The 15,217-nt window shown below is 49.7% G+C and overlaps 3 protein-coding genes across 3 annotated transcripts; 1 reads left to right on the forward strand and 2 right to left on the reverse strand.

Moving 5' to 3' along the window:
- Positions 1-480: 480 nt before the first annotated feature.
- On the forward strand, positions 481-3,334 carry LOC144741621 (fibronectin type III domain-containing protein 4-like; the record flags this gene model as incomplete). Its single annotated transcript, XM_078624123.1, has 5 exons — positions 481-582; positions 1,824-1,920; positions 2,146-2,235; positions 2,316-2,468; positions 3,294-3,334. Coding segments are annotated over 5 exons (483 nt in total), but the record flags the coding sequence as incomplete, so codon positions are not given.
- Positions 3,335-5,053: 1,719 nt separating this feature from the next.
- On the reverse strand, positions 5,054-10,770 carry LOC144741618 (periodic tryptophan protein 2 homolog). Its single transcript, XM_078624120.1, is given in 38 exon segments — positions 5,054-5,059; positions 5,827-5,986; positions 6,064-6,138; positions 6,217-6,367; positions 6,451-6,662; positions 6,739-6,805; positions 6,880-6,897; positions 6,900-6,978; positions 6,980-6,991; positions 7,082-7,135; positions 7,137-7,202; positions 7,204-7,231; positions 7,321-7,406; positions 7,409-7,503; positions 7,623-7,776; positions 7,843-7,996; positions 8,085-8,107; positions 8,109-8,191; positions 8,194-8,233; positions 8,324-8,464; positions 8,530-8,577; positions 8,579-8,612; positions 9,106-9,136; positions 9,139-9,169; positions 9,171-9,200; positions 9,202-9,251; positions 9,332-9,557; positions 9,627-9,680; positions 9,683-9,764; positions 9,842-9,852; positions 9,854-9,946; positions 9,948-9,987; positions 10,071-10,132; positions 10,135-10,172; positions 10,258-10,352; positions 10,440-10,507; positions 10,509-10,553; positions 10,753-10,770. Coding segments are annotated over 38 exon segments (2,760 nt in total).
- A 746-nt stretch (positions 10,771-11,516) lies between these two features.
- Positions 11,517-14,133, reverse strand: LOC144741622 (pejvakin-like). The gene is given in 7 exon segments (XM_078624124.1): positions 11,517-11,585; positions 11,587-11,688; positions 11,690-11,827; positions 12,527-12,617; positions 13,232-13,384; positions 13,642-13,852; positions 13,923-14,133. Coding segments are annotated over 7 exon segments (975 nt in total).
- Positions 14,134-15,217: the final 1,084 nt, after the last annotated feature.

Genomic DNA, 15,217 nt, shown 5'->3' on the forward strand with positions numbered 1-15,217 from the left:
AGAATATGGTTACTTAATGTTATAGGACGATAAATCCTCGCTGTTTCTGGGGCTGCCAACAAAGCAAAAGGCACCGGGTGGATTGTGCTGAGTGTCTGGACGAGCGTCGAGCGTTCCCGCCAACCCCCCGTTCCCTGACCTTTTCCTCAGCCCTCTGTTCTTTACAGGCACTTCAACTCTCTGGTTATTATATTTAACACCCTCAGAGAGCATTTGTACGATTATTGCACCATGTGCTTCGAAGCTGCGTCTTCCAGCAGATTGTTGCTTGAACCGGTAAAATCTAGTGACCTCACACAGTCAGTTACCACTGTCGAGGTCCCCACACTCACTCTCACGCTCTCCCAGTGTCTACATGGGTTCTCTCCGGGTACTCCAGCTTCCTCCCACCCCCCATAGCCATACTAAGGTCAATTGGCGACTGCAAATCGCCCGTTGTTGTTTTGTTTTAGACATAAACGCATGTGTTGTCGTCTCCAGAGGCAGGACGGGCTGATGCAGCGCTCCATCCGGGAGGTGAACACGTCCAGCCGCTGGTGTGTCCTGTGGGACCTGGATGAGGACACACACTACAGCGTCCAGGTGACACACACACACACACACACACACACTCACTCAACAAAGTTTCTTGTCGTACAGACGTTTCGTCCACTAGGAACCAGCGTTGTGGAGTCCGTATCCCACAGTGAACAAATCTGAAGACGCCATTGTTGCGTTTCCGTGTTTGTAACCCACATGCAGAACTCCGCCTCTCCCGTAACCCCGCCCACAACAATGGCCGATCAGTGTTGCGCTGGTGCTCCAGAAGCTACTGAGCGTATGATACAATTCGTACCATCTTCTTCTTGTGTTTGATGACTTTGCAGTTTCATACACATGCTCCATGTCAGGTGTATTTATGTGGCAGCGTTACAGCGCCACTTACAGGCCTGGCATATGTACTACAGCGTTTTCAGTGGTTTTGTGAGGAATAGGTCGGTTCCGTCACGGCGTAGACCTGTCCGAAGACACCTGACGCCGTATTTTTAAGTTTTTAGTTATTGACACTCAAACACTCACGTCCAGTGATGTAGTGACGTCTAGTGGTCAAGCTGCAGATTGCAGCCGGTCTTAACTTGCTGCTTTAACGCAGCTTAACTTTGAGCGAGTGTCTAAAGTGACTCCATTCAACTTTTTTATAATCCACTGGAGTCGGAATTACTGACAGACAGATCGTCCTTCAGGACTCCACTGAATATGCTCGTCAGCAAGAAGTGTCACCTCGCTGTTTTGACCTTTCCTTTGAGGAAAAGAAGATTATTCCCCGCGGGGAGTCACGGAGGAGTTCCATTATTATCCAAAGTGAGCGACCAGATAAGTGCTTTTTGATCAAGGAGAGTTTGCCGAGAACAAACATTTCAAGTTCCTCCTATTGTCTCCTCATATACCTCAATTCCCATCATGACTTGCAACAACCTCCACAGAAAAGGCTGCAGTCTTTAGTCATTGGGACTGCGTGCTTGGTTTTTTTTAGCCTTTGTGTTTGTTTCGCATCCGCGAGTCCCCTTGAATCCGGGGTGTCAAAGTCATTTTAAGTTCAAAAAAGAAGTAAATTTGACATGTAATGCATATAACGATAATTTCATCAATATTCGGCCCCAATTGATCATTTACTCAGGTGCACCGCACAAGGTACAAAACATTTCGTATCAGGTACATGGAACTTAAAAACGCAGTATTTCCCTTCATGAATGAAACAACAGTCTTTGCTGGATTGGACCCTCTGGGGGGCCACGTTTGACACCCATGCCTTAAAGTGTCTTTCTGTGCGTTTTGTCACGTAGGTGCAGTCTGTGGGGCCGAACGGGGACAGTCAGCCCAGCCGCGCCGTCCACTTCAGGACTCTGGAGAGGAGTGACCAGTATCCAGTCCTGGACCACCGTAAATGAACACACACACATCAGTAGTCAGTCGTGGTTGTCCCATATTTCTGTATCCTGCACGTTACCGAAACAAAGCTGTTATCAAATATCTCTTAACCACCGGCCCGTAGCCACAGAATTACACACCGCACCTCTAACAAGACACACTTATCAGCGACATGGAAACCAGGTCAAGTGCTACTTTGGTTGATTCTCTTCCTCGTGACCTTGTGTTTGCTCTCAGACGAGCCAGCGATGGAAGGTTTGGGCATGACGCCTCACCTGCAGACGGGGGAGATGCTCATCATCACCACCGTGCTGCTGCTGTGGGCAGGTCAGACATTTGTGACCTTTACGTGTTCAACGTCGACCTCTGCTCACTTTTGTTTTGTCGCCCCCCCTCCCCCCCTCCAGCTGTCATCGCCCTGTTCTGCCGACAGTACGACATCATTAAAGACAATGACTCCAACGGCACCAAGGAGAAAGCCAAGAGGCCGCTGGTTCCCGCCGCTTCCTCCTACTACAACGCGTCTGCCGGCCAGCTCACCCATCTACCACAACGGAGCCGTACGCAACAGCAGGGTAAAATCAGGGCTTTAAGTTCTGTTCAGCCTCCGCTGCCAGGATTGTTGTGTTTCTTCTGAAGAGCCTTTGCATTAAATATCTCCTAGCAACCGGCGCTGCCGCCGTCGTGGCTTAAATATAAAACAATCAAGCTGGAAACAGGGAGCTGCTGTAAATGCTGCTCTCGTCAGGCAGCGTTCACTTTTCTCTGAGAAAAAAAGTGCTGCTGGATGTTGGTTCAGCTGAATAAACTGGAAATGAACGAGCAGAGGCCAGAGGGGAGCTGCAGCTTTTCATGTCCTGAATTTAGGAACGATGATCATTTTTTAAACTGCAACATTTAGCGCAGACATGGCGTCAGCAGAGGTTGTCATGAGCATTCAATCAGTTTCTGTCTCCTCCATCACTGAACAAGTACAATTTCTCTACGATTTATTTCTTGCCTCTTACAATGGTGGTGAAGACCTCCAGTTTTCTGCTGATATGCTGCCCCCTGTTGGCATGGAGTGTGAAAGCTCACCTACATATTGTCCCTTTCAAGCCGTGGGATTATGATGAAAAAATAAAAAACTTAAAATATTCATGTTTCTCTCTCTGACCCACAGTGGAACCAAATACCCCCCCCCCCCCCCCCCCCGGGGATCATTGCCTCTGTGCATTAAAAGTCAAGCTGTGATATGCAGACATGTGGGGGGGCAGGTCATTGATTAGCTCATAACTCAGCGTATTGACTATTTGGAGTCACGTGGCCGTGCATGTGGACGCTCAGGCCTCCTTCTGGGTCTCTGTTCATGAGTCATTTGTTGACTCTTTTTCTCCCCCTGTCAGCTTCACAGAGCTCGTCCTCCATCAGCATCATCAGGGTCTGAGGGACGTTCGGGCTAGGACAGCTGCCGCCATTGTGCAGAGGATCCTCAGTGGGCGCAGCTTCAAAGAACCTACAGGCTTGACTGAGCGTCTAAAAGCATCATAAAATATGGACATGTCGGGAGGAGCGGCCGCCAAAGTTCACCTGAAAAGAACCGCTGTAGTAACGTTGATCCCTGCTGCCATCTAGTGGCAGAACCCAGGAATGAAAACCCAACAATCTGCAGCAATTTATCTGCTGCCTGAAGAAACTGGAGGACAAAAAGAAAACATTTTTTTTTTTTCTGTTTTCTCTCTCTGATGTCAAAGACTAATTTTAAATAACACTTGTGTTTGCATGCCAGACAAACTCATCATTCCAAAGTGTGAGATGGTTTTTTTATGCTGCAAGAGGCAAGATTTATTTCTTACCAAGAAGAGAATCCATTCTTTATATGAATTTACAGATAGTTGCAGTGCAGGAATGAGGCTTCCAAAAACATTTCCTATGACGCATATATTCCATTTTAAAGTCGGTAATTAGATGTACTAACAGATGTGTAATTATAATAGTGACAATGGATATTATTAGCTATGTAAATGTCATTTAGACAAATATTTGAATGTATGTCTGATGTGGGGGTGGGAAGACACAAATGTCACGCTGTATTTTAAAGTTAATTTCAATAAATGAACTCATATTTTACCATGGAGTTTGCAGGTTGTTCATGTTGTGATTTTATTGCATGAATGGGAAAATAGCCACATCGGCGTTGTGTAAATAAATTGTCTGGTCCCAGAAAATTGCATATATGAATGTAATCTGGACTGGATGTGTGCCTCCTCACACCAGTGTGGCTGTTCTGCAGGTCAAAGTTCATCCAGCGTCATCTTGATGCAAAGAGAACAAGACTCCGCAGGATGCAAATGCATCTTCGTCTCTAACGGAGGGGAATACAGAAGAACTGAGACGAGAACATAATGAAATTGCAATGTGTCCTGTCATCGCCCGCGTTTGCAGTGAATCTAAATAGTGAAATATCTACTTTTTCCTTTTCTGTTTGTTTTCCTTTTTCCTTCTTTGATTAATACAACAATTATAAAACTGTACCTTGCACACTTTGTCAGATTTATTCGATTTCCCCCAAAACAAATCCCTGAAGTAGAATCAAACAGTGGAAAAAAAACAACTATCTTCAAAATGTAGGTTACACTGAGCAACACTGACATCTGGTGGTCAATGTGTTGAAGTGTCCGGTGGTGACTCTTTCTTCTCGCTGCAGATTGACAACAGGTGGGTTCATTTTACGCGCTGCACTTTGAAAGCACCACGCTTCCGGAAACAGACAAACGAGGAAGAGGGAACTCAATCACAAAACAAACAGAGGTAAGCCTCTTTTAAAAACGCCATGTGTGCACAGGACGCTTCACTAGCACGAGCTACTGAAGGACTGATGGATGTTTTGTGAATCAAACTATCTGGGTAAACTTCTGCTGACTCCTTTCATGTTCGCTGTAATAATACAACACCTGACAAAAAGTGTGCAACCACCGGTCTTGGAGGATGTTCATTTATTTAATTTTGTAGAAAAAAAAAGAAGCAGATCACAGACATGCCACAAAATTAAAATCATTTAAAATGGCAACGTTAGGAAACACTAAAAGAAATCCAGAAAAAAATGTGGTGGTCAATGACATTTGCTTTTTTTAGATCAGATTATTGGATTTTTTTTTTTAGTCAGTCAGTTCTGAGGGGAAACAAAGATGGGAGAGCTGTTGCACCAAGTGGACTGACATGTATCGTGGCTCCAACACCAGAGATGTCAGTTGAAACAGAGGATTATCAAAGTTCTTCAAGATGGTAAATCACCACGGAATGTTGCAAAAGATGTTGGTTGTTCACAGTCAGTACAAGTACCGACAACATGGGAAGACCTGCAAATAGTCTGGATCTAAATCAATTGAAAATCTGAAAAACCTGATCTAAAAAAGCAATTATTGACTGCATTTTTTTTTCTGGACAGTTTCCATTTTAAATGACTTTCATTTAGTGGCATGTCTGTGATCTTTCTTCTCCCAAATGAAATGACTGAATGAACATCCTCCACGACCGCTGATCCCACAAATGTCTGTCAGGAGTTGTAAAGCTCTCAAAACGCTGTCAATCAATTCAACCCAGCAGAAAACTTAGTTGTTATATTTGACAGTCACACATGCAAATTCAGGCCAACGTCTCACCAGTGTCACAGTGTTACCACCTACATCTATGTGTCCAGCTGTAAGAAGCTACTAATTTCAACCTTTTAGAAATCATTTCTGCCTGATATGTTGTGACTTGATTAAATATCTACTATCACCTTTGGTTGATCGTATGTAATCCAATGAAATATGAAAACAAACACATATTTACACATGAATTTATTGAAAAAAAAAAAAGGTTTTCTACAGAACATAGAAACTGCTTTACAGTCCAACTCCATCTGCCGTCCCGGTGGAATGCCATGGATTGGTCTACAGGGATCATCTCTGCGTTGTCCTCGGCGTCCTCGCTGAGTTCCGACAGCTCCTCCTCACCCTCCTCTCTGTCGGCCTCACCCTCCTCAGCTGCCCTCTTCATGCCCCTCTGCTTGGACAGGGCGACGGCGTAGCGGATGTTGTACACGTTGAAGTCACACCTGAACAAGCGAGGAGAAGAAAAAGGTCAAAACAAACAAGTCTGACGTCGATGGCTGAAAACTGCCGTGGCGCTTACAGTTTGGACAGATTATCACTGTGTCTCTGGATGCTCTTCTGCAGCGCCTGCAGAGTCGCCAGTATGGCTCCCGACCTGCTCAGGAAAGGCCATCGTTCAGAGCCACGTTATCAGAGAGACGACATCTCAGGTTCGAGACGGGTCGGAACCCACCTGTTCTTCAGTTTCTGCCCGTGCGGCATCAACAGGTTCTGAGCCCAGGTCATGTAGAACTGCAGGTGACCCGACTTCTCCAAGCAGGCGGCCACGAAGCCAGCAGCTTTCTCCACGTAGACGTCGGGAAGGGAGGCGCAAACCACCGCAACTGGAACGCAAAACGCACCTTTTGCTGCTGATTTCCTCGACGGCCACCAGGCGGCGGCGGGTGACGGGACGGTTTCCACTCACTCTGCTCGTGCGGCACCGTCTCCAGCACCTCCTGCTTCAGGGCTTGTTCGTTGAGCCGGAACGCCAGGACGATGGCGGACGTCCACTCGCGGAGACGCAGCTGCCGGCGGATGCTGCTCGGCGTCACGTCCAGGTCGAGGTCGTAGGGGTCGAAGACCAGCGTGCCGTCCAGGGAGTAGATGAGCAGACCCTCGGTGGTGGTGGCGGCCCAGCTACGACCTGACAGGAGGAGGAGTTAACTGACCCGACAGGTTCCATCTGTTAACGTGAAACGATTAGAGAACCGACCAGTCGGGAGAGAACCGCAACGAGCTGACTCGGATCTCGGGCTTGAAGTGTCTGGAGCTCATGTCACCTTTGACACGGAGGAGACAACGTCAGTGAGGAGACTCGTGTCACAAGTCGTGGATGGTCGAAGGCGCCTCTCACCTCGGCGGACCCCCGGGGAGGCTGACGTTCACCCCCGTCGCCATCTCCAGCTCCTTCGTCCACCAGCGCCAGGCTGCCGAACTCCGTCATCTTCCGCCGGGTCCAGGAACTCCTGACGATCAAACAACAACATCGCCGCCGCGCGCGGGTCAACAAAGCGTGTCGCTTGTACGTAAAGCTGCGACTCGACTCCTGCTCGTACCTCCATGGCATCGAAGGACAGGTTGCAGGAGATCTCAAACTTCTTGACGAGCATCTTGCTCCTTGACGTTGTAGATGCACACAAACTTGGACTGGCCTCCCGCCAGCACGGACTCGCCGTCGGGCCGAGTAGCACAGCGACGTGAAGGCCCTGGGGGCGCAGCACAGACCGCGATCCGCCGTCAGAACAAACCGGCTCGTCCCAGACGCTGACGGGGACGAGCCAGCGGGGGCACTCACTTTCCCTTCGCCGTCTGCTTGGCGGTGACCTTGTCCGTCTCTTTGCGGCCCGTCTCCAAGTCGTGGCGTCCGGCCACGGAGCCCCGTTCTGCGTGGCGGCGCTGGGGCTCCAGAAGGTGATCTCACCGTTCAGAGTGGCCACTGCCAACTCCTGACCGTCAGGCCGGTACGTCAGCGCCAGAGCTGTGGAAAGAATATCATAAAAAAAAAACATTTAGACAGCCCCGATTGTTGAAATCCTTACGACGACGGCGTTCCTGCCGCGGGGGGCGTTAGCATGAAGCGCCGCTACCTGTGCTTACCGTCAGACGTGAGCTGAAGAGTCTCCTTGACCTGCCAGCTGTCCATCATGTCCCACAGCCGGACGGTTCGATCCCACGAGGCGCGCTGGGCCAGGACGGACTGAACCGGACTGAAGCACAGGCTGCTGACGGGACCCTCGTGTCCGCCCAGGACCTGCTCGGGCCACAGGAGGGAGGGGTCAGACCCGCGGCCGGCCACACGCCAACGTCATCGGCCTACCTCCAGCAGTCGGCCCGTCTGCGATGGACCACAGGAAGATCTCGAAGGAGAGTCCTGAGCTCCGGCGCTCACCAGCTCTCCGCTGACGTCCACCGCCAGCGACGAGAACTGCGCGCGGCCGAGGGCGACGTGAATGTCCGGAAAGTTTCGGTACCTTTTTTTTTTTTTAAAAGACAAATGTGGCGTTAAAGGCCGACTTGGCATCCCCCCCCCCCCACACACCCCCGTCACCTCGGGCTCACCTGTGCAGGTCGAAGGCTCTGACGGGTCCCGTCCAGGGAGGCGCTGACGACCACGAAGCCGCTGGAGGCGAAGGCGACGTTGGTGACGCTGCTGGTGTGTTCCGTGAGGTGACGAAGCAGAGGCAGCTGTTGGTGTTCCACACTTTGACCTGCAGGGGGTGTGGGAGGGGGGAAAGGAAACCACACCGCATCAGACGCACGCGCACCCACGCCCGTCACACCCCCCGTCCGGCGCTCACCTTGCCGTCTGGTCGCCCCCCTGTGGCGACGTACTGGCCGTCCGGGGAGTACGCCAGCGTGGCCATGTTGTTGAAGTGTCCCTGCTGCTTGAAGACGTACGACTCGCTCTGCCACTCCCACACCAGCAGCTGGCCCCCGCCCTGAGGAGAACACCGACATTGTTTGACCTCCGGACGAGCTGGTTCACGATGGCTCGCAATAGGACAAACGTGTCACCTGAGCAGCCGAAGCCGATCCAGTCACCTGAGGCGTTTGACAGCCACCGAGGCGATTCTCTGGTCTGAAATACTGAAACACACGCACCACACACACACAGACGTTTCCAAGGCAACCAAACGCATCCTGTCTGTCTGACCCGATCCGTACCGGAAACCCAAACTGTCATAATTTGTTCTGCGCGATGCGCGAAACTTACGCAAATTTATGGCATTTTTAAAAAAATAAAATCTTTGTTGACGTTATTTGAGATACAAAAGGTGTTATTTTTAGTTTTTTTGTTCCAAATGACTTCATTTTTAGTTTAGTTTTTTTTCGTTCCTTTTTTTGTTTTACGAATTAAAACAATGTGTTCCTTGTTTCTGTTTTTTTTTCTCTTTCTTTTTGGTAAAGAATGTCAACAATATGGGTTTTAAGTCGGGTTTCCTCTACAGATCGGGTAACGACGCCGTCCTCCACCTCGTCCTCGGTCCAAAAGTCGCCCCACGTTTGTCAGCTCACAGCCGATTGGTCCGGATCTTTGACACCGTCACCGATCCGTCCCCCCCACGATCCCGTCTCTCACCTGAGCGAGTGAATGAGGTTAAACTCTGGAGTTCGTGCAGGTGGAAGATCCCCGAGGCGAAGCCGGGTGACCAGGATGTGAGTGGACCTGTGGTAGGGCTGCAGCGGTCAGGTTGTTGAAGTCCCCCTCCTTATTTGAAGAAGTGTCTGTGAGAAGGTGGGGGGGAGAACGTTCCCTGAGTCAAGTCCTACACGGAAACAAGACGAGAGTGAAGCCCAGAACCCACCTGCTGATGTGTTTGTATCGAACGTTCTTTGTTTTTCCCGTCTCTGTGGGCGCTTCAGCTTTCCCCTGATCACCTCTCCCTCCTCCTTCCCTTCCTCCCCCTCCTCCTCGTCGTCCTCAGCAGGTCTCGGCTTCGCCGCGCCATCGCTCTTCTTCAGGACGAGGCCGTCCGGTTCGGTGTCGCTTTCCCACACGCACAGCGTTCCGTCCCGGCTCACCGTGTACAGCTGCGCCACACGTTTCAGAGTCTGCCGTTACCGTTGCGTGCGTGCGTGCGTGTGTGCGAAGACACTTACGTCCAAACTGTCCTTCTCAAAGAAGCAGCCCACGATGACGTCCTTGTGTTCCTGCCCAGGGAGTAGTAGATGAGGTTGGCCCAGCGCTCGGCGCCAAACACCCACGTCGACATGTCTTTGCTGCCCACCGCAAAGCACCTGTGGGGGGGGGCACACAACCTGAGGTGTATGTCACTGACTCCACCTGTCCAACCGCGTGTCCGACGTGGACTTACTTGGAGTCGTCTCGTCCAGTCGATGCAGGTGGTTTCGTCATAAGGGCCGTAGTAGCTCTTGTCCAACACGAAGGCGTTGAATTCACGCCGTTTGCCCGGCGCGTGGGTACATCAACGCGACGTTCTCCTTTGTGACGACAAACTTCCTGCTCAGGGGAAACGAAAACAGTCAACTCTGATCAGGACCTGCTGCTGCGCCTCCGTCCTATTATGTAAACAAGATGCTCACCTGCCATCAGGTGAGAAGCGGATGCTGCTGACCGGTTTGTGAAAGTGGAAATGATGAAGGATGGGGCCCGAGTGATGAGACTGACCAGTAAGGCTGCACCATCTTGAAGGGGGGAAACATGGAGTTAAGGGGATTCTCTGCATGTGTTCCTACTGACAGAATGTAGATTTAATTGTGTTCAGGTCACCTTCATCCACCAGGATCGCCAGACTTCCATCAGGCGACAGTCCCACACATGTGATGTTCTTGACGGTGGAGATGGGTAACGTCTCTGATGTGTTGCTAAGCGACAGAACGATGTGATGAGCGCCTCTCTTTATTATTATTTTGGTTGTTGTTGTTGTTGTTGTTAATTTGGACAAGACTTACTTTTTTAAGTCGAACACAGTGACCCTGTTTCCAACGGGGCTGATCACGGCGTTGCCATCGCGGGAGAAAACTGAGATTCCCCTGACGATAGACGGCTCCGAGCAAATTGGAAAACTATAAACGCAGGTATGTCCGTTCTTAAAACGAGCTAGTCGCGGAGAATGTTCACCGAAATCAAGCCCGTACATTCAATACTTCATATCAATAACCCCTTTGCTCACGGGTAACGCACGTATACCACAACGAGCTCCGGTGACGTTTTGAATGAAAACGTTTTTTGAATGAAGTTTGGTGTGACGGAGCCGCACATTACCTTATACGCAAACTTCATTTCGCTCAGTATTCCTTAAACTTCATGTGTTTATCTGCATTTTTATTTTTTCCCCCCAAATATCTGTTAGAGTCGGGTTACAGGAACACACATGCTTCTTCGGCTACACCCTCACGTGTTAGGATGTTGTTGACACTTCACACTTCCGCTTTGAGTTGTCCGGGTACATGAGCCGCTCAGCGCCCTCTGGCGATAAGGAGGGCGAATCGCATGATCCCAAAATGAAACTGAGTAAACATTCATTCATGGTGTCATCTTCGAGATGTCTCGTTTTGTTTCATTTACTTTTTAATCAGTTGATTATATTTTATATTCTTATTGCATAGTTTATATTGTCTTTTTTCACTTATTGCACCAGCAGGCGCTGTGCTCCAGTTTCATTGTGGCAACTTCTATGACAATAAACACTATTCATTTCTATTGTAGATCTTGTAGATTGAAACTGGACACTCGTACACTCGCGTACACTCTCATAGGTCTTGACACACATACAAACAAAATGTATTTATTGCTTCAAAATTGCCACACTTGTCATGTGAGCCCTCCTGCTGGTTTTCATCCAATACCACCAGTTAATAATTCAGGAAGTGGGTTGGTGCCAGGGAAGGACTGAGACAGTACATGTAACATACATTTAAAGTAGGCCGTATATGTTTCATGATTTCTTTCAATGAGGCTGGAGCTGATGCGTTTTTGGCTCGAAGGAAGTTCCACACGTTATTGATTTGCATTTGTTCGTCTCTCTTTCACCTCAGAGTTTTGTGCCAGAGGTCAAAACATGGCACCGCATGCAGCCGGACGTATTTCTGCCCCCCCGGTGGAACACTCCAGGCAGCCATAGACGGTTTCTCTCCTCTGGTTTCCCATGCCGCACAGCGCACACGGCCCCTTGGCGATGCTGTGTTTGAGGAGGTTGACGGCGCGTGTGCGAGCTCTCCCTCAGGTAGGCCGTGGACACGTCCGTCATGCTGGCAGCTTTCTCGTAGTAGTCTGTCACCATGTCGTCCATGTAGGTGTCGGAGTGGGTGTGCGTGAGCTGCTCAAACCGTCCTGTCATCTGCGCGGCCAAACAGGAAGAGTTGACGTTTCCATTTGCAGTTTATTCACAACATCCTTCTGCAATGACCACTGTACCTGCCCTGAAGGGGTTCCCCGTAGACGATGCCCGACAGGAAGCGGCGCAGTCGGCCCATGGAGAAGTGACCGATGAAACCGCCCCAGCTGCTCCCGGATCTGCTCTCGCTCAAACCCCCCCTGAGACTCTGGAGTGGACACAAATATCTGACAACACTCGATCAGTTAGTTCTGGAGTTCACAGGACAGAAACTTATACTGTTGATTGGTTTGAAGTTGTAGAGATGTCTCATACCTGCATTCTGTCTAAAGGCCATCAGGGGGCGATATTTTGACGGGATTACTGAACTAGGTTTGATAGTTTCAGGTCAATTGTAAACCTAGTTAGGGGACAGCAGGTTCTCTTTTGTCTGAAATGTGGTTACCATGGTGATCACAATCTTTTCAGACCTCAGTGACGAGACGTGCCGATGCCGTCGGGAAAGAAACGATCCATCACGATGTTTAATGGGGGAGAAATTGTAGCGTAGCGTCTTTAATATGAACAGGCAGAGGAGCCTCAGGTGCGTCTCAGCTTGTCATGTGGTTTTTGTTTTAACCATCGGCAAATTACACGTCAGCCCTTCCCTGGGAGTCAAAGGAAGCAGAAGTTATCTCATTCCTACCGAGGCGCCCGTCCAGCCCGTACAAACAGCTCGCAGACGCTGTAGGCGATGGTGGTGTGAGCCGGGATCACGATGGCCTTGTCTCGACCTTTGGGGTTTCTTGCCGTCGTCGATTTGAAACTGGAGCAGATATGAAGATCAAACATGAGAGGAGAAGCTGGATTTTGAAGGAAATCATTGTGTTTTTTTTCAATATGACACCAGATGTAACTTCCATTCCTGCTGGATTCAAGCAGTCAACCATTTTTTGTCCAATTTAGTGGCATTTGACCCCCAGTTTACCACATCTGGATCACTTCTGGACCAAAGTGCAATCACCGGTCATGTCCACACAGAGATGAGTTTAGGTGAATCAAGTTTTTTTATGGAACCAGTGAAACTGGGTCCCAGAGTGAAACAAATCTGACGACACCACCGTTGCGTCTCGGCGTTTCCGACCCATACACATCTTTGTTGGAGCGATGACGCCAAAGCCCCACCTCTCCTTTAACCCCGCCCACAGCAACCATGGCGGATCTCTGTGTTGCGTTGGAAGCTAGCGAGCGTGATGTGTCTTGTCTATGTGACGGTCTTCTGTTCTGTGGTAGCGTCATGGCGCCACCCACAGGCCTGACAGACATACTACAGCAGTTTGGAGAGGAAACTTTTTAAAAACTCCCTCCGTGTGGACATGACCTCAGTCACGTTTTTCAATCCTGTGACGTCACCACACTCCTCTGGATGTGACGTTTACCCTCATCGTCGTCCCTCTCATCCCGGCGTGCACCGTCAGAGAGCACTGGCGTGTCGTGCGGATGCTCTCCACGACCACGCACAGGACGCTGCGTCCACTCTCCCTGGACTGACGGACCAGGCAGTGATCCAGGTCCACTTTCCTGTCAGACCGTTAAAAAAAAAAAAAAAAACCCAACTCTGTTCAGGACTGTGTGTACTTTGTACACTGGACCTTTCTGCCCAGTCATTGTTGTGCATTCCTGTGTCTGACCAATAAAACAACACACACACACACACACACACACACACACACACAAAGGTGTCGTTGGTACGGGCGTCAGTGTAGAATAACGTGATCATTTATTCATGCAGAGAAACCCTTCTCGCCGACGGGTCAGAGGTCAGATCCGTCCGTGACCGAGCTCGGGATACCTGGAGTTGAGTTCTCGCGAGCAGCGTCGGCACCTCCAGCTCGTGTTTGGTCACGATGCCGAAGGAGGCTTTGACGGCCACCGAGTCCGATCCGCTGATGTTGAAGCCCACGTCGTTGATGATGTGGTTCCCCAGTCGGCCGCTGAGGGCCACGTCCGACTTGTCCTCGTAGTTGAGGAGCTGATAAGAGGACACGCCTGGAAACCGCCTCAGCATCAGAACCTGACAGAACCCTCAGCCCCCTCCCTCCCTCCCTTCCTCCTTCACCTGCTGCGATCTCCTTCTCCCCCACCAGGATGTCCTTCAGGGAGAACGCCGTCGACGCGTGCCTCCTCTTCTTCCAGAAACGCCTCTTTCTCTTTTTGGCGACCAGGCTGAGCGGCTGGTAGCGGTCGGCCTCGCTCAGACTCGGGACCGGGATCAACCTCCCCGTGTCTCCGACCTGCTTGACGAAGTTCTTGGTGGCTGCCGCGAACATGTCGACTGTCCCTTCTGCCGCTCCGCCAAAGAGCACCGGTGTGTTTTCAGGCCTGATAAATAATCCAGGGTCGTGTGTGTAAGGCGATATGGGGCCAACCTGACGGGTCACTGTCAGCCTGCAGCTTCCTGTCACGTGACAAAGTTCAACCTCTGAGGAGCTGAAACATGCGTCTTCAACTCATGAAACATCTGTGTGGCAACGCACCTTCCACTGAAAACTGGATTATTTGTTCAGGGCTTGTTCTCAGATCTTTCATTTGTAGGCTGCTCCTCTCGCTGTCTAGTCTGTGCAGACAGAAATAGCCAGAATGTTACGCTTCTTTTTCTTTTTTTAAATGCCACATGAAACCACAGAAACAGAGCTCAGTAATAGTAACGCGCCCTGTAATTTTCACTTCTTAGCCAAGAGAGGTCACGTCTTGAAAAAATGGCAGCTTTGCATTTATTCTGTGAGATTTCAGGAATAGCTACTGTACATTTAGTGGAGCCTGCTGTTAATGACGCAAATTAGGGTTTTTGTTCAATACAAATCCCAGCTGTCCTTTGTGAATCTTCCTCCTGAAGTGATGGTGTAAAGAAAAATGCATATATATATTTGTACGAGACCATCTCAGTTGGAGTGTACTTTTTCACAGACAGTAGTTTGTTTGTTTGTTTGTTTGTTGTACTGCATTGAGTGTCTTTCCCTGACATGTCCACCAACTCAGGACATGACACGTGTAGTTTACACATTAATTACTATTTCACCATCACTATTATTGATCAAATTACGTTATCTGCACGACCACTAGAGGGCGCTTAGTTTAAAAACGCAACAAGAATGATATTCACTGCTTCAATCAGGTTGTCAGCGTCTGTTTGCAGTACAAAAGATCATAAACCTGCAGAATCTTTACATCTGAGCATTTCGAACAGGTTGTTTTTCAACCCTGGCAGGAAATCCACGCTGTTTCAGTGATTCGTTCATCACGCCGCATAAAAGAAACATCTCTCTCTTTCCATCTGTGTCCATCTCCTGTGACCTCCTTGATGACAAATCAGTCTGTTTTCACCCGAAACTCTTCCTGAGGCTCCACGTTCAG

Source organism: Lampetra planeri, unplaced genomic scaffold (genome assembly GCF_965212315.1).
Source record: "Lampetra planeri unplaced genomic scaffold, kcLamPlan1.2.h2 scaffold_622, whole genome shotgun sequence".
Lineage (NCBI taxonomy): Eukaryota > Metazoa > Chordata > Hyperoartia > Petromyzontiformes > Petromyzontidae > Lampetra > Lampetra planeri.